An 18900-nucleotide genomic window follows, 5' to 3' on the forward strand; every position below is an offset into this window, starting at 1 on the left:
TTCAATTGTAACCTTGGAAAACGTTTTCTAAATCTTTCTCTGTTGATTGTGAGAACTCGAGATTCTCAGTCCTCCATTTTAATTCAAGCGATCTTTAACTTGCCTCCTTTATCTCTCTCAAATATTATGAATATATTTATATAAAATAATGCTGAGTAAATTCTTTACTCCAAAATGAAGAAAGCTGAACTTCATTTGAATACGCCAATAACTAGTTTTCTTCTAAACGCCGTAACAGGGTTGCCAATTTTGGAATCCGCTAGCTGTGTTAGCTGCTATGCTAATAATATCAATAAAAGGGCCACGTTGTTTTAACTTTATCTTTTGTGCTTTTCTTTCTCTTTCTTTGGATGACTAAAAAGGGTTTGAGTCAGACGGTCTCGTTTTTCTACCACTTTCCGGGATGATATGTTGCATCTCGTGTAAAAAGTACTTTTTTGTCCGCATTGTATTTCTCCAGTATGGCCCGCGCTCGTTCTTCTCCTCCATCAGTAAACAGCATGATGATCTTGTTGCAGTTTGCCCTGCTTATGTTCGTCTGTTCAAACACACACACACACACACACACACACATAGATTATTAGGACTTGGGACTTTTCAACATCAAATATTTGATCTAGTTTAGGTGAGTTCATCGATCAAGTGTAGTGCTGAAACCCCAAGAAGCGTCGGAACTAAAGGGAAGAGTTTAAGGTGAAGTACAGAATGTATCCAGCAGATGGCGGCAGAGGTTAGTAAAAGATGTCATCCATGCAAAAGTAATGCTGCACTGTACATATCATGTAATAAACGTAATATGGCATTCATTGCATGAAAAAAGAGAAAACAAGTCAGTCTCATTACTTGATAGTACATTTAAAGATGCAAAGAAAACATTTAAAGGTTAGGAGATTTTGAGGATGAAAGAAAGCAAAATGGAAAGCATATTTCATTGATTTGATTTTTTAAAAATATTAGCAAATTAATTCAAAACCAAATACATTAGGACAAACATACCATCTTTAATTCAAGATGTACTAAAACAAAAACACTCATGTGTATTAACTGGAGAAATGAAAAAATGTTTCATTCAAAATATACTAAACCAACATGTACGGTTATTTATTGGTTATAGATCAGATATACAAAATACCAATACATTTCAGTACACATATTTGTCATTCATTTTTATTTATTTATTCTTCTCATTAGGTTATTTGAAGTGGGAAAGTGTTAAAAATATTTTAAATACTGTATTCAAATTAAAATAAAAAACATTGAAATAAAGTCAAATAAAAACAATCAATGGGATATTATATGTATAATATATATTTATAATATTTACATTATGAAAAAACTGTTACATGTTTTTCATGAATTACCAATAATTGTTTTGTACACAATACAATTAAGCAATATTATAATTTATCTTTATTTTTATTTAGTATCCAAAAAGTAATAAAACTAACTGAAAATATTAAATACTCAAACAACAAAAAAAGATTATTTGAATTAGAGGCAAATGTTAACAGAAATGGCATATTAAATTATTAGGTGGAATAAAATGGAAAATAATTGTATAAAAATACACTGAAGATACCTTTCATATATTTGTATTTGTATAGAAATGTATTCAAGTCGATTAAATAATAATAATATAACTTCAAACATCAATTAGAATAAAATTAACCAAGTTGCCATGATTTGAAATATTTAAATTGTGGTATATTACTATATCTAAAATGCATAAGATTGGAAATCAAGTTTTAAATGTTGCAGTGTTATTTGTATCAAAAATAACACTTTATAAAGTTAAATAATAAACATGAAATATAACTCAATACAATGTTATTGAAAGTGTTACATTTCATCTCAGGAGAGGAAAATAAATGGAAATAAATTAGCCAAGTTGCAATGATTTGAAATACTTAAATTGTGGTATATTAGTATACCTAAAATCTATAAGATTTTAAATCAAGTATTAAATGTTGCAGTGTTACTTGTATATTAAATAACACTTTATAAAATTAAATAATAAACATGAACTATAACTCAATACAATGTTATTGAAAGTGTTACATTTCATGTCAGGAGAGGAAAATAAATGGAAATGAAAAAAAATATATATATATTCAAATCGCGCAAGTAAAACGTTGAAGGGAGGCCAAACATTACCGCCGCAAGCTGCTGAAATGCAAATTCGAATCCCTTGGTGTAGTTGGTGATGCCCTTGGCCGTGATGTTCTGCACCGCATCCTTCAGCAGCTTCTTGTTCCTCACGTTGGCCTGGACCAGATGCTCGAAACACGCCGTCTTCTTCACCATGGTGTTGAACTGCCAAACACAACCGGCGGGTTAGCGGATGACGGGCGCAGGCTCCCGGAGACGGACGTAAGCGGGCGGCCGATGAATTTGGAATACATTAGCACGTGTGCGGCATATGTGCAAATGAAATACAACGCGGCGCACGCAAACACGCTCGTGATGAACGGGCCCGTCGCTCCCACCTGGCTTTGGCTGTTTTCAGCCAGTGTGGAAAAAAAATAGACACATTCATCAAGCCCCGCTAATTGCTTCACATCCTTGGAGCGCCACGACTCGGTAGCCATGGCAACAAGATCGCAGCTACACTACATGAGAACAAGGTTATGCGCAACACTATCAGGTTTTTATTCCGTGTTTTTTTGTCGTGGGCGTGAGGAAGCCTCATTTCCAATCACGCGGCAAAAGGGTCGCTAGCCGTCCGCGAGGGACGTACAGAGAACCAGTTTAGGGTTGTCAATTAACGTGTCATGCGTGTCGAGAGAAGATGCCAGAAAACAAGAGCACAGGAAGAAAATCGACACAGGGAAACATGCCGACTTCACACGGGCAAGGTCGCGGTCCGGATTTTAACCCGCGACCTGCAAAATGTGGGCCAACCCGCTACACGGTTGTCCGCCGTAACTTCAGTAAACTCGCTGGGTTTTTTTTGTTTTTTTTTTTAAATTAGTTTTATGATTATGGTGGGTGTGGCACGGTGGATCAGCTGGAAAAAGCGCGGGCCTCACAGTTCTGAGGACCGGGGTTCGATCCCGGCCCAGCGTGGGTTTTCTCCGGCCACTCCGGTTTCCTCCCACATCCCAAAAACATGCAATATTAATTGGACACTCTAAAATTGCCCCTAGGTGCGATTATGAGTGCTGCTGTTGTCTGTCTCTGTGTGCCTTGCGATTGGTTGGCAACCAGTTCAGGGTGTGCCCCGCCTCCTGCCCGTTGACAGCTGGGATAGGCTCCAGCACTCCCTGCAACCCTCGTGAGGATAAGCGGCAAAGAAAATGGATGGCTGGATTAAGGTGGGCGGAACAGTTGATCAGCTGTAGAGCGTTGGCCTCACAGTTCTGGGGACCCGGGTTCGATCCCGGCCCCGCCTGTGTGGAGTTTGCAAGTCCTCCCCGTGCCTACGTGGGATTTCTCCGGGTGGGCACTCCGGTTTCCTCCTGCATCCCAAAAACGGGCAACATTAATTGCACAGTCTACATTGCCCCCCAGGTGTGATCGGGAGTGCGGCTGTTTGTCTCGATGTGCCCTGCCATTGGCTGGCGATCAGTTCGGTGTGTACCCCGCCTCCTGCCCGTCGACAGCTGGGATAGGCTCCAGCACTCCCCGTGACACTCGTGAGGATAAGCGGCAAAGAAAATGGATTGATGGATGGATTACGGTGGGGTTGTTTGAGGAAAAAAAAAAAAATCCCTCTTGGACCCCGAAAGGCCCACTTGTAGCTGTAATGATGCCATATAATAAATAAAGAGTGATTAGAATAGCGGCCACCGCGCTATTTTGTCAAAACTCCTTTCGGCTCATCAGATTTCCCGGTCGAGCCCGCAACCACCAACGAGGTAGGAGGCAAAACCCCCACACGGGTGTGTCTGATGGCGAGCCTTGAAGTCACAGACAAACCCATTTCTATTTGACTGATCACAATGGCTGGGGACAAACAAAAAAAATGAAAAAAAAAACAAAAAAAAAACAAACCACCGAATCAAGAAGACGGCAAATAAAAGTACGCAAACACAATGGAGGTTATGGAATATGAAGGCAGGTGGAGGGTGTGCGCAACGAAACGAGCTTATGTCACGAGATATGTCGGTTTACACAGGTGGCGATTCAGGGAGGGGCAGCGTGTTTTTTTTTTTTTTTTTTATTTTATTTTAATACAAAGGCACCATTCCCAAACTTGCACCTAAAAACAAGCAATGCTAAAAGGTGCTAAGATGCTAATGTGTCCGACTTCAATGTTGAATGCAACTGAACAGAACTTTGAAGATGGACTGAATTAGGTTGGAAAAAACAAAAAGTTAAAGCCACTGTAAGATCCATCCATTTTCTTTGCCGCTTATCCTCACAAGAGTCGTAGGGAGTGCCAGAGCATATCCTGGCTGTCAACAGGCGGTTGCTAGCCAATCATAGGCCACATGGAGACAAGCAGCTGCAACTCACAATCACACACCTCGGGGAAAATTTAGAGTGACCAATTAATATTGCATCTTTTTGGGATGTGGGAGGAAACCGGAGTGCCCACCCGGACGATACCCACGCAGACATGAGTGGAACATGCAAACTCCATACAGGTGGGTCCGGGATATAACCGGGGACCTCAGAACTGTGAGGCCAACGCTTTACCAGCATCTCCACCGTGCCACCCCCAGCATAATCCATCCATGCATTTTCTTAGCCGCTTATCCTCACGAGTGTCACAGGGAGTGCTGGAGCCTATCCCAGCTGTCAACAGGCAGACAGAGAGAAAGCAAATTAAAGTTTCCTATGAATGAAAGTTTTTGAGACGTGGGATGAGACCGGAGTGCCCGGAGAAAAGCCACGCAAGCACAGGGAGAACGCCACACGGGGGGGGCAAGGATCGAAGCCGGGTCCTCAGAACTGTGAGGCCAACGCTTTCAAGCTGCTCCACCGTGTCGCCCCACTGTATCAGTACGCACAATTTAATTCAGTGATTGTTCACGAACCAATGGGCATAACCGCATGTAAATTTCTCTCATAGTAACTTTTGTATTGTTTTATTTTTTTTTCAGCGAGCCTGTGAGGGATAAGCACATTTGTTACACTGAGAGGCTTTCCCAAATGGGTCTCAGGTCAGTCTGTTATCAATGTATGACAATGTCATTATTCAAGCCGCTTATCCTCTTAAGGGTTCCGGAAAAGCTGGAGCCTGTCGCAGCTAGCTTCGGGCGAAAGGCGGACTACAACCTGAACTGGTCGCCAGTCAGTCGCAGAGCAGATATCGACACCATCACTGAGCGGGAATCGATGCCACGGTGCCTGCACCAAAGACAGGCGTGTGTACTACTACACCATCACTGACTCCATGATGAAAATGTATGTTTACAAAGTTCTGGAGCTGGTTTCTTGTTTTGTGGATCCTGCCTTCTTCGACTATGTTGTCGTGCACGACTTAGTTGATAAAAAAGCCCATTCAACATCATGCCTCTGTCTCGGAGTCCTGCAATTGGGTCCTCCCCCGCACTGATGGCGCGTGACAGATTAAAAAAAAAAAGCAGCCGATGAACTGATTGTGTGCGCTGATGGCAAAAAATGGTGTAAAAAAATGCTGGTTGAAAGCTCGGATTGGTATTCACCACAAAAAAAAAAAAAAATTGGCAGAACACATATGAATAAGTTACAAAAAGAACTCAATAAATGTATTGCTTCGATCAATTTAGGAAAGCATAAAACCGCATATTTTTTTTTTTTTTTTTTTTTTTGGGTGGTTCAACTCATTCTGAGTGCTTGGAAATTGGATTGCAGGTGCCTAAAAATTTTGGACCGGAACCCTGATGAACTACGAGGAGAAAGGCAGGTGTGATGGTCTGAGCGCTCCCCCATGCTGAAAAGTGATTAACGCGCATCCGCGTATATTTGGCGTACCTCCGGCCAGTCTGAAACGTCTCCATCCATTCTTCAACATGTGCCATTCGACAACTTGTCGCCGAGTGTTCGTGTTCGATATTGTTGCGAAATTGTGAAATGTTTCAAGGAGTGCCTATATAAGGACGAGAAAGACGGACAAGGAGGCTTCTTCTCGCCGCTACTCTGGGAAACCACGCTGCTTGGAACACTAAGTACACGGACGGCGGCTGCCTTTCGTTTTTGGACCTTTTGCAAACGTTTGAATACCCGCTAGGACGAACATTTGCTCGCTTGGGAACGCTCGTTCAACACTGGTGACTATTCGCCGCTGCGGCTCAACTACCCTGCTCTTGAACGCCCATTTCCTGTTGGCTATTTTATCGTGTTTGCGTTGCGTGCGAGATGAACTTGTCAGAAACCCGGCCGTGTTCGCATTTTGCTGGTTTGAACAAAGGGGACGTTAATCTAAATTCACACGTAACACTACGGGTGTCTCAGAAAGACGAAGACAGCGAACGTATGTATATGTGTATATCTTTTTATCAACTTTTGTTTTAAGATTATGTTGGGGTTAGGATATAACGTATGCTAGCTCCCTCGACGTAGAAGGAGGAGGAGGAGGAGGAGGAATGAGAGCAGAGGATTTCCGAGCAAGCATCGGCTACGTACGCAGTGCTCCGCCGTTGATAACACATGCGCATTAATCACAAGGAGATTTTTCAGCACGGGGGAGCGCTCAGACCGTCACACCGGCACCAAAATGAACCAGATGCAGTGGAAAGAACTTTTGTCATCGAGTGGATATGCCAATTCCTCCATCTTGTGATTGGCTCCAAGACAGCCCTCAGATTATTCACAAACGTCAAAATTGTAACGCTGGATTACGATTCGCCTCGAAAATGTTTATTTCTGGCACGTGAAATATGTTTACAGAGTGGAAAAGATCCGCCACGCCATTTCACATTTTTGCCTCCGCCTCGCCACAATAACCGCAGTCACGGGTAGAACAACTCCAGATTTTGCACGTTTTAGAAAAGCGCGAATCTTTTTAGAAAAAAAATAAAATAAAAAATAAAAACATGAAAGCCATCAAGTGCTCAGTCGGGATGAAGAAGTAAAAAAAGAGAGAACATATGAAAGATGAAGAATGGAAAGGAGTAGCCAACAGGCGTTCCTCTGACCTACAGCAGCTGTCGAGGTGTGCGTACACTCGTGTGTAATGTGAACGTCTTCCTTGACCAAATGCCAACTCGGTCCCTCGGCTGCTGTTAACGAGGAGAGATTCATCGCTAACATTCGAGATGAGCGATCGCGTGTCAAGCCGCGACACCCCCGGGTGGCGCGCGCCAGCGCCGGCGGTGGTCCGCCGAGCCCGCGGATGAAAGACCGAGACAAAACGAGGGGCTTACGAGGAGTTGTGACCTCACTTCGTTTGCTCTTCGCTAATTGATTTATCTAAGGGGGGGCGGGGCCGAGGGAATTTATGGCCATGATGACTGCATACCCTTTGAACACCCCCAACCTCCCCACTCGACCAGTCAGTGAAAGGAACTTGCCGAATCGAAGTGACATTTTGGACAAAATTTGGACACTCAATTAACGCTAATTTCATTTCTGTTGTGTTGAGAATTTTTAAAATATTTTTTAAATGAAATTTTTCGCTACATTTGTATGATAGACAAATAAAATATATTTCCTCTGGATTTGAGCTTTAAGGGATAACACTACCGCAACATCAATGCTACTTGTGTTAGCCGTTCTATGGCTTTTCACATTGTCTGTTAGCATTCAGCTCGAAGACTTTCGCCAGACTAAATAAAATGGTTCAGTTAAATACACAACCTCAACATCATGCCTTTGCCTTGAAGTCCTGCATTTGGGTCCTCCCCCGCACCGATGGCGCGTGACGGATTAAAAAAAAAAAAGCAGCTGATGAACTGATTGTGTGCGCTGATGGCAAAAAAAGCTTGGATCGGTTTTCACCACGGAAAATTTGGCAAAACACCAAAAACATATGAATGAGTTACAAAAAGGACCAAATAAATCTATTGCTTTGATCAATTTAGGAAAGCATAAAAACGCCTACAAATTTACGACGGGCGAAATAAAATAATTCAGTTAAATACACAACCTGAAATTGTCTTTTCTGACAGTAAACGTGAACTGAGGAGTTTCATTTAATACCTTGAAGCCTCTTTTGTCCAGAAGTGTTATGTTTGTCCTGATTAAATGATACGATACACCATAAATGCAGTCAATATCCTAAAAGCATGAAGCAATGATCGCTTTTTGCACATGGGCGTCTCTTCTCCGTTTGATTGGATCTGCCTCATTCTCAGAAACACAAAAGGACCGATCTTTCTGAGAAGCACGAAATTATTTTCAGGAAAAAGGCAAACGTTCCCCGAGGGATTTACAATGCTCCAATCTGCCGGTTCCCGTCGCAATAAAGACCTTGGTCGGCGAGAGCGCGGCGCTACCGACACGGCGCTCGGCCTCCCGATTGGCAAGCCTGGAAGATTTCGAGGAATGAGAGTGCGGCGAGTCGCGGGAGTGATTGGTCGGCGAAAAAATGGGAAGTGAAGGGGAGCGAACGAGAAAGATGGAAAAAAAAAATCAAAAGTGCGCAATTGCAGATGGTGAAGGTGCACACACGCACTGTTTATTGATACAAAGAGATGAATGGGCCCAAAACTAATCGCCATGATGACTGAATTGTTCCCGATTCAGGTTGAATTATTTGAGTCCGACGCAAGAGTCGCGAGGGCTCCCCCATATTTTCTTTCCACATTAAGTTGGCCGGATGTCACAACGCTTTTGTGCATGCAGTAAATAAAAAGGAGAGGCAGCGAAGAGAGTGCAAAGTTTCATCCAGTTCAGCAAATAGAGCAGCTGGCGTTTCATTAAAGGCCCGCTTGAAGGCGGCCAGACGTGGCAGAAATCCATACTTCATTACGTCTCATCCATCTCCGTGAAGCGCGGGCGGGACAAAGCAATTGCGCCGCGCCACCTCGTTGTCGGAGAGCGCGCTTAACCCTTGAGAACCCTTGAGAAAATTGCCACCGACAAAAACTGTTGCGAAAATATCGGCCAGATCGTTTTGGAGCATCTTCCGGCAGGTAGCCGTGGAAACCGGTAACGATCTTGACCTTAATTGAAACGATTGCTTGTTTTCAAACGTATCAGGTGCTTCAATCAATTGTAAGCGGTTCGTGGAAGCGATGACTCAGCGTGACTCGTAGGGTTCGATGGAATGCCGCAGCCGATCCCGGCTGTCATTGGGCAGGAGGCGGGGTACACCCTGAACTGCTCATGGAGACAGACAACAGTCGCAGCAACACGCTTGCACAGCACTAACATGACCGGAAAAAGTCACTTCCTCGGCACTTATATTCCAGTCTCACTCTTAACCTTTTCCGCTCGAGGGCCCCCTTGCGGCCGTTAGAAAAAAAAAATGCACAAATTAGCCGCATCACCGCATAAGCTGCAGAGTTGAAAGTTTGTGAAAAAAGTCGCGGCATGTAGGCCGGAAATTATGATACCAAAAAACAAAAAAAAGAAAAAAACAAACACCCCTCTAAAAAGATCTTATTTTTATCGATCACATCTCGTATCAGTAAAACGTATGACTTTGTCGCATGATTTGTATGCGAAAAACTATTGCCATCTTGTGTACAAATATGAATATTACACATTTACACCAAGTACATCCTGGAGTAGTGTCCCAAAAACTGCTGTGTGAAACTTTGATACATTGACATTTTCCCCCATTTTACTTCAAATGTTTAAAAAGGTACAACAGCCTTAAATCTGATATGAATCATATTTTGCTTAATTTATTAATGAGTCACTGAGGGTGTAGCGGTACACACGGCTGCCTTTGGTGCGGGCAGCGCGGGATCGATTCCCGCTCAGTGACGGTGTCGATATCTGCCCTGCGACTGACTGGCGACCAGTTCAGGTTGTAGTCCGCCTTTCGCCGGAAGCTAGCTGGGCGAGGCTCCGACTCTCCCGTGACCCTTGTGAGGATAAGCGGCTTGGATAATGGGTGGATGGAATTTATTAATGAGTGAGTGTGGATATCTAATAGAAGTTGTCAATCCAGTAGCGTGAGCAAGGACATTTTTTATGGGTAAAAAAGCAAAACCATCTGGTGGACTTTTATCAGGTTTAGAGCTCGAAAGCTCATAGAAAAAAAATCGGAATCAAACATTTGGATGTCACGAGGACACTTTTTCATTTTTAAGCCCATTTCAACAACGGAAACTGCAAATGTCAAAATGCTTTCAAAATGAGTACCCCAAAATTTGACCTTTCCATTCAACAGAACGTTTCATATATATATATATATATTAAAAAAAAAAAAAAAAAAAAAGCGAACGGTGCAAATTGCCGCCGTGATTGCTTAAATGGTAATAACACTCACGTAAACCACATTGACGTAGTCGTCGTCGGACAGCGTCTCCAGCATCTCGCTGACGGACGTCCGGATCAGCTTGAGCGTCAGGCCCGAAACGCTGCCGCTCCTGCCGAAGACAGATGACAACATTGCGTTTTGTCGGATTACGGGCGGGGGAGGGGTTGGGTTCCCTTTTCCTTTCGGGGTCCAAACGGATTGAATGACGTTAGGAATTCAACTCACGCGTCCACCAGGATGAGCATGTCTTTGGGCGAGGCGGCTCCTTGGATGTACCTGCACACACGCTTGACCCGTAAGCACTGCGCCATTTTTTTCGTGGCGCCGTTATAAACACACAAATCGCAAACTATCGCTCCACATTGAGATGAAAAATAATAGCACTGTGCAGTATACACAGATTTCCGATACCGGTAATTGGAAACCTATCTGTATGTCCGCCATCTTGTGTGTCACTTCACTACCGGTAATTTGAAACATATCTATTGTGCTGTAAAGTCATATAAAATGAACAGTTTTTTTTTTCTGAATTAATTGCCACATTTATTCACTTTTACGTCTTTCCGTGCCTCGATGTCCACGGCTTTGAAATGATTTAACAGCTCTGAGCTGGCGTCGTCGCTTTTATCGACTCCTTCTGCCGTAGTACAGAAAGCGCTGGGACAATTACTTTGGAAATATGGTTGACGATTCGTTATATCGTTGAAAATGTGCAGCCGTTCCAATTACTTTCCAAAAGTAACACACGGCCGTTAATGACACTTTGACTGCTTTTGTTAAATACGAATGAACGCATCAGGAGGACCTTGGGAGGTTGCCCAAAAGTCGTTTCAAATCACCTAAACCTTTTCTAAATCTCAGACAAATAATAAATCGCGCCAAAGGTGGCGCTTTCAGGTTGTGTTTGGAAAAATCTGTCACGCTCGAGACGACGACAACTAATTCATATATCTTTAAAAAGAAATATTTGCTTTCTGCTGTGGATACGTTTTCGATGACATCACCACAGTCCCAGAATTCCCATTTTTCTACATCGTCATAAATCTTCAACCAATCGGATAAATTGAAAATCAAATGAGTCCAATGCATGTTTAAAAAAAAAGAAAATAAACCGTCGGTCACACAGACTTTTACCGAAGTTCAACATGTGGCTGCAACGCGCTTCCGTGTACGGGGCCTGAAGCCTATCCCAGCGGTTTATTTTCTTTTTTGAACTACGCATTGGACTCATTTGAGAACAATGCATATTAAAAAAAAAAAAAATATATATATATATATATATATATAAACTGTCTGTCACGGAGAAGTTTACCAAAGTTCAACGTGTGGCCGCAACGCACTTCCGTGTACGGTGGCTTAAGCCTATCCCAGCGGTTTAGTTTCTTTTTTTAAATACACATTGGACTCATTTGAGAACAATGCATATTAAAAAAAAAACAACAAAAAAAAAAACCCTCTGTCACAGAGAAGTTTACCAAAGTTTAACATGTGGCCCAACACGCTTCCGTGTACATTGGAGACGGCTCTCTGTCTCTGTTTTTTTTTCCCCAATCATAGTTAATGAATGCGAGTTTGTGTAAAACCAAAGTCATTTATTTAAATATTGGTATTTATATTGAAAAAAATCAGAGTGACCCCATCACTATGTGGGATTTATTCTTGATTGAGAACAGATCCAGCAATGAAGTATTTGTATGCGTCCAGACTTTTCTACGCTTTCAAACTCTTCCGTGTAAATCTCGACCACTTACTCACCAGATACATGTTTAGATCCAGTTGTTCAAGTCCAGCCCACTTATCGGAGAAAACAACTTCGGCATTAAATATGGGTTTTAACAAAGTGTTTCTCATTTTTCCACAGACCTTAGTTTATTATCACATTTTAAATATTTAACGGTATCGGACAAAAATCTGGGTGTCGTATCATAAAACGGATTTTCACGTCTTCTCCAACCAGCTTAGCATTGAAGACAGCATTCTTTGACCGACGCTGAGTGACGTGATTTGATGACGTAGGTGCACGAGGTCTCTTCCCAAGTACTAACCAGGGCCAAACCCGCTTAGCTTCCGAGATCTGACGAGATCGGGCGTTGTCATGGCTGTAAGCCCCGGTCGGATAAATCAACGATAGAAAAAAACAAAAAACAAAAAAAACTTCACGCTTCACCTATGTTCTCTGACCTGGACACACAAGATGGCGGTCGTCGCAAGGCATGCCGGGTCATTGTAAAACTATCAATTGTGTGAATACAAGACGACCGCCTCATCCTAGCCAGAGGGAGCCCCAGATCCCTCTGCTGCATTGCGACGACGTAACGAGGCTCGGGTAACGACAGCTCGAGCGGCAATTTGTACCCCGTGAAACGTCTCGGCGCTATTCCAGAAACGGCGACGGCGCCGTCACCTGCGCATTCAAACCGACGGGCAATTTTCCGGCTTCCGAGCAGCAGCCGACGATGTAGTGAGCGCTCTTACCACGGTCTCCTGCGTACATCGTACAGGTCAATTTTACTGGGCGTCTTGCGGGCATCCATCCACGGAGACGCTGCGGGACATGAAAAGTGTGTTGATCGCACCTGTCTCACGCGGCCGGCAGATGAAACCGCTAATTGCGTCTTTTATTTACGGCGCCCCCGTCGCGTCGGGCCGCCGCGTGACGTATTGAGCGGTGACAGATTTCTGGACGTCACCTCGCTAATCATTCAATTCTGGAGCTGGAGAGATGATTCACGGCAAGGCGTGTGGACTGAATTTAATTGCTTTGACAATCACAAGTTTGGTGTTAGCGCAGGGGGGTGGGGGGGGGGTGGGGGCTTGAAAAGTGAGCGTGAGAGATTGCGCTCGCTCTTCGTGCATGCTAAGTAGCATTCCAAAAACACAGAATAATAAAGCAGTCTAAGCCGGTTGATCATTCCGGAATATTGCACATGAGCCCGACCTCGAGGTCGGGAACAGGAACACAAAATACGCAGCTTAAGCGCCGAATGATTGCTTTGTATCGGACCGGGTTGGATGGGATTTTTGCGCTGAGCCTTTGTGCACGCCGATGAGAACGTATTTCAAAGTGTTGGATCTTGAGTCAAGGTCATTTTAAAAAAAAAAAAGCTTGGAAAATAAACCTAGATGGATTCTGTGTAGTGTAGTCGGGTGAAAAAAAAAATGGCTGACTCGAGCCCGATGATAAATGCGGTCAAAAGCACTAAAATATTGGGACGTGTCGTTCCACCGACTGATACTGAAAATGGCTGAAATTCTGAGGCAACTCCTACATTGTTCTCCACCTTTCCGGCTTGTTCCCTCCGCCATTCTAAGTCTCGAACTATCTAGCCTTCTCTTCCTCCATGTCCTGGTGTCCGTTTTTGGTTCTGTTTGTTTCCTGTTTTCCACGCCTCGTGTGCTCATTTTGTCATCTCACCGCTGTTCTGCTGCCCTCATACATGTCCTGTACTATTTCTGAATAAGATGAGGCAAATTAACAAGTTTTATGGTTTCACAGTTAGAACAGCCCTCTTGACGGACACCGTAACGAAAATGTGACCTGTGACAGAAACGAGTTTGACACCCCTGATTTAAGGTTGTCTTTGTTGCTTTGATGATTGGTTCTTGGATCTTTTTATTTTATTTTTTTTTTTAGATTCCTGGACTCCGTGTACTTGGTTCCTCCACGTCTTTGCCTCACCTTCCCTCTCACTCTCATATCTACTACACTCTCTCCGATCTTCCTGCCTACAAGAAAACGTTCACACGTGCAGATAACCCTGTATCAAAGTTGCTTCAGTTATCGTTTCGAGATACTCGTATTGACGTATTCTAAAGTGTCGGGCCGAAGCTTGAAATATTATCACTTGAACGTGCAGTTTTAGATTTCCTTTGCCTACCTGGGTAATAGCGGGCCAGACCGGTCGCGCTCCCAAACACCTGCCAGAGAAGCGTGGGATCATCCTCCCTGTTTCTCTTAAACACGTCCTCGAGGGCCTCGGTCCAGTTCAGCTCGTTCAGCACGATGGTGGCTGAAAACAGGCGAGACAAACGCTGTCGTAAAAAAAAATTAAAAGAACCCTAAAAAAAAATAAACGCTTAATACACGGGGTTGGTTTTCCCGGGGTCTGGGAAATGACTCCAGATTCGCGTGGATCGTTTCGATCGCCACGTGTGCGTTTTCAGGGAAAAACGAGCCGACCTCGGAATAACCGATAACCTGGACGTGTGTGTCTGTGTGTGATTGTGTGTGATTGATGGTGTGTGTTGTGGGAGGCAACGGCCATTATGGATGCAGTGACACAGCACCTGGACAGCCCAGAGCCGCAATGATGGATTGTGGGGGTGAGGGCACTGCCGCTGGCTGCCCCCCAAGTGGCTCAGCATGCCTCACACCTCACTCTTTCTTTATCCCCCTTCTTCCATTCCCCCTCATTTTTCGTTTCCTTCCCTCCAGTGACAATTTCAGACTGCATTTGCACAGGCGGCTCATTTGTCTGACGGTGGGGATTATGTTAAACATGGCGTTGTTCAGGATAGACCCGCCCATTCATGAGGAACGCCTCTCGAGATATGACGCAGGGGTTGCGTTAACAAGGCTACTTTGACAAAGAGAGAAAGATTCCATTTTTACTAGTTTCGACTTTACACGCCGATTTAACCAACGTATTAGTCGAAGGAGTTAAAAGCGGGCGACAGGGTGGATCAGCTGGAAAGCGTTGGCCTCACAGTTCCCAGGTCCCCGAGTTCAATCCCGGACTCGCCTGTGCGGACTTTGCATGTTCTCCCCGTGCCTGCGTGGGTTTTCTCCGGGTGCTCCGGTTTCCTCCACATCCCCAAAACACGGAACATTCATTGGACACTCTAAATTGCCCTTAGGTGGGATTGTGGGTGTGGCTGTTTGTCTCGATGTGCCCTGTGATTGGCTGGCAACCAGTTCAGAGTGTACCCTGATTACTGCCTGTTGACAGTTGGGATAGGCTCCAGCACTCCCCGTGGCCCTTGTGAGGATAAGCTGCTAAGAAAATGTATGGATGGAGTTAAAACCGTCGCTAACTACCAAAATAAACATAAGATAGGGTTAACCTTAACCCCAACCCTAACCATAACCTGAATTCCCCCTAAATCCTAACCATAACCTTCAATAACTTACTAAAGGGTGGCACGGTGGCTCAGCTGGTAAAGTGTTGGCATCAAAGTTCCCAGGTCCCCGGTTCAATCCCGGACCCGCCTGTGTGGAGATTTCATGTTCTCCCTGTGCCTGCGTGGGTTTTCTCCGGGTGCGCCGGTTTCCTCCCACATCCCAAAAACAACATTAATTGAACCCTCTAAATTGCCCCCTAGGTGCTCTGTGATTGACTGGCAACCAGTTCAGGGTTTCCCCCACCTCCTGCCCATTGACGGTTGGGATAGACTCCAGCACTCCCCGTGGCCCTTGTGAGGATAAGCGGCAAAAAAATTGGTGGAGTTAAAACTGTTGCGAACTATCAAAATAAATATAAATTAGGGTTAACCCTAACCTGAACCCCGACCCTAGCCATAACCTTAAATCCCCATAAATTGATTATTTAATGAAATAACTTAATAAAGGGCAGCATGGTGGCTCAGCTGGTAAAGCATTGGCAACACAGTTCCGAGGTCCCCGAGTTCAATCCCAGACCTGCCTGTGCGGGGTTTGCATATTCTCCCCGTGCCTGGGTGGGTTTTCTCCAGGTGCTCCGGTCTCCACCCACATCCCAAAAACATGTAACATCAATTGAACCCTTTAAATTGCCCCTAGGTGGGTGTGGCTGTTTGTCTCGATGTGCCCTGTGATTGGCTGGCGACCAGTTCAGGGTTAACCCTAACCTTAACCCTAACCATAACCTTAATCCCCCCTAAATTAATTATTCAATTAAATAACTTAATAACTACTTTAACTTAGGAAGGAGGCAGGAAAAACTAATTGGCTCTATTGGCATGTTTTCTAAATTCCAAAAGCATAGTCACTAAAAAGAACAACCTAATGAGAAGGAAATGAAACAAAAACATTCTGACAGACGTAACATTCGACACAAACACAAACGGCGTCCGAAAGGACCACGCCGACGACTGACAGATTTCTCTTGGAGCAAGCTGCGCCTGAGGAAGGCACACTCATGCCGAAACGTTGCGCCGAGGGCTTAGTCGAATCTTGAATCAATGTTTTTTAATTGGTGGTTTTCTAAATTTGGAGGTTGGCGGAATGAATTGAGTTACAAAATGGAAGGAGGTTGGCGCGTACATTTTATTCATTGAACAGGACGAAACTTTAATTAGATTTATTTAGGGAGTGAAAAACAAAGTTTTCGGGAATCATTTGGGAGAACAACTCTACGCGGAAGGACCGTGTACATTTAACTTCTCCACATCTGGACTACAACAACAGGGAGGAAGACTCGGGGACTCTCTCGCCTAACTCTGTATATATTTCATGTAGAAGCGCTTCAACCCAAATGTGAATCTTTTCAGTTTTAATATCTAATTATTATTGTTATGCATGTCAGGTTTCCCCCCCAAAAAGTAAAGCACATTTTTATTTCTTGATTAAGATATGTCAAATTATAGTTATTTAATACTTTGAAAAAGGGATGCTGGTGTGTGGAGTTTTGTATATAGTATTTCAAACAATGCTGAGGAAATGAGACTTCATTATAAGTAGCCAGTGTACAGCTTGTATAAGTCTAAATTTACTGTCCCCTCAAAAATAATTTGACACACAGCTATAAGCATAGAAACCGCTGGCAACAAAAATGAGTACACCCCTAAGTGAAAATGTCCGGTTTGCATCCAATGAATCAATTATCTTCCCAATGTCACGTGACTCAGCCGTGTTACAGGTAATTCTTGTACGGCATGTACTAAGAATATATTATGATTGTATTGAATTGTATTTCAGTTAGAAGGTTTAAATAAATTAAGTGCAAAACAGTGAAATAAAAAAAAAAATAAAATCATTCCCTGCATTTTATAAAAACAGCAAATAGAATGATGTCATCAGTTCAGAAGGCGTTGTCCACTTTCTATACAAAAACAATATAATGAAAATCAACATTTTTGATCAATGTTTGTCTTTTGTATTTTTATTATATATATATATATATATATATATATATATTATATATATATATATATAATATATATATATAGATTTAACATTATATTTACATTTTACCTTTATATTGTACTCATAATTCCATGGGTAACCTGAATCAGTTAACCATTGCCTCAAAGCATATTATTATTATTATTCCTTTTTTTTTACAATTTGTAACACTTTATTTCTTGATATTGTAACATATGATAAAAAATAACATAATAAAATGTGATTTTTTTTGTGCCAAAATTAACCAAATATAGAGGACAATTATAAGATAATTCAGTATCTATGAATTAAAACATTATATCATAAATTATATTGTCCATTAATAAAGTGTGAAAAATGTACTCAATATTAATGCAATTTTTTACGTAGTATGACAATGACATTTGTTTCGTGTTTTTTTTTTTTTTAATTTAATCAGGCTGGGACTACCAAGAAAAACATTTATTGTTTTTTTTTTATTTCTGTAGGTTTTTGTTTCCTTTTGGCAGAGACGACAACATCGGTGAGGTAAATCTTTTTTTTTTTCTTTGTCTTATTTTAAATTTCCGAACGTGTCCGTGAGTGTATATTTATTGTGACGCGGCTCATTGATGTGCAAACACTTTCCATTTGCATTCACGGCTCTCGAGACGGGAGTTAATGAAGCCTTGCGTGGCCGAGAGTGGCGATTTTATTGTTTTTAAATTGAATTATACATGCGTGTGTGTGTGTGTGTGCGTGTGTGCACATTATGCATTTCTTTCATTAAGTGGTGAATTCTAAATGCGGGGGGGATAAAATAGCGCTATAATGGGTGGAGCATAATGAGAAAAGTTCAAATTGAGCCAGGCTACAAGTTACGACTGAGCTACCGAACAAAATTAGCTGAGCGTGTAGTCGGGACTGCACAGATTCAGTGATGAATTAATACTGCAAATGAATATAATACAATGAAATGGATGACTAAATGACTGCACTCTATCAGCAGAATAATAAACATATTGCGACTAAGTCAAAATGTATATCTCTGAGTTTATGTATTAAAAAAATCCGCTTCAGAATACCCCTTGCATTCATATTTTTGTTATGGAATCAGAATCATCTTTATTTGCCGAGAATGTCAAAAACGCAAAAGGAATTTGTCACTGAGTTTTGGTCCCCATGCTGCATGTGGCGACTGTAAACACTTTTTTGTCATATGGGATGTGCTTCGGGGGAAAATGACATGAAAAAAATAGCTCCACAAATCCCAGAAATGCGAACAGATAAATGAACTTTTATCTGAGCCGCTCATCCTTACAACAATCGCGGGAGTGCTGGAGCCTATCCCAGCAGTTTTCGGGCTAGTACCAGTAGAACCATGAAGGGCACACACTTGTGGAAAACGTGTAGACGGTACGGTCCTATAAAAGTAAATATGTGCCAGCAGGATTTGAATTAAAAATGCCATTGAAAATTTTATATTGTAAAATTCAAATTGTTATTTCAAAGTGATCACATTTCCAAAAGCTGTATTTCA

At 42.7% G+C, this 18900-nt stretch overlaps 1 protein-coding gene across 2 annotated transcripts in view; it reads right to left on the reverse strand.

Moving 5' to 3' along the window:
* LOC133502180 (voltage-dependent calcium channel subunit alpha-2/delta-1) overlaps positions 1 to 18900 on the reverse strand; it is a 113481-nt gene that overhangs the window by 42491 nt on the left and 52090 nt on the right. For both annotated transcript variants that reach the window (XM_061822671.1, XM_061822672.1), the window contains 6 exons: positions 14179 to 14310; positions 12776 to 12845; positions 10526 to 10576; positions 10310 to 10409; positions 2155 to 2313; positions 434 to 538 (listed from right to left, as the gene is read on the reverse strand). In XM_061822671.1, the coding sequence (XP_061678655.1) occupies positions 434 to 538; positions 2155 to 2313; positions 10310 to 10409; positions 10526 to 10576; positions 12776 to 12845; positions 14179 to 14310 (617 nt within the window). The remainder of the gene's footprint in view (positions 1 to 433; positions 539 to 2154; positions 2314 to 10309; positions 10410 to 10525; positions 10577 to 12775; positions 12846 to 14178; positions 14311 to 18900) is intronic.

The sequence above is a fragment of the Syngnathoides biaculeatus genome, chromosome 6, assembly GCF_019802595.1.
Source record: "Syngnathoides biaculeatus isolate LvHL_M chromosome 6, ASM1980259v1, whole genome shotgun sequence".
Taxonomy (NCBI): domain Eukaryota; kingdom Metazoa; phylum Chordata; class Actinopteri; order Syngnathiformes; family Syngnathidae; genus Syngnathoides; species Syngnathoides biaculeatus.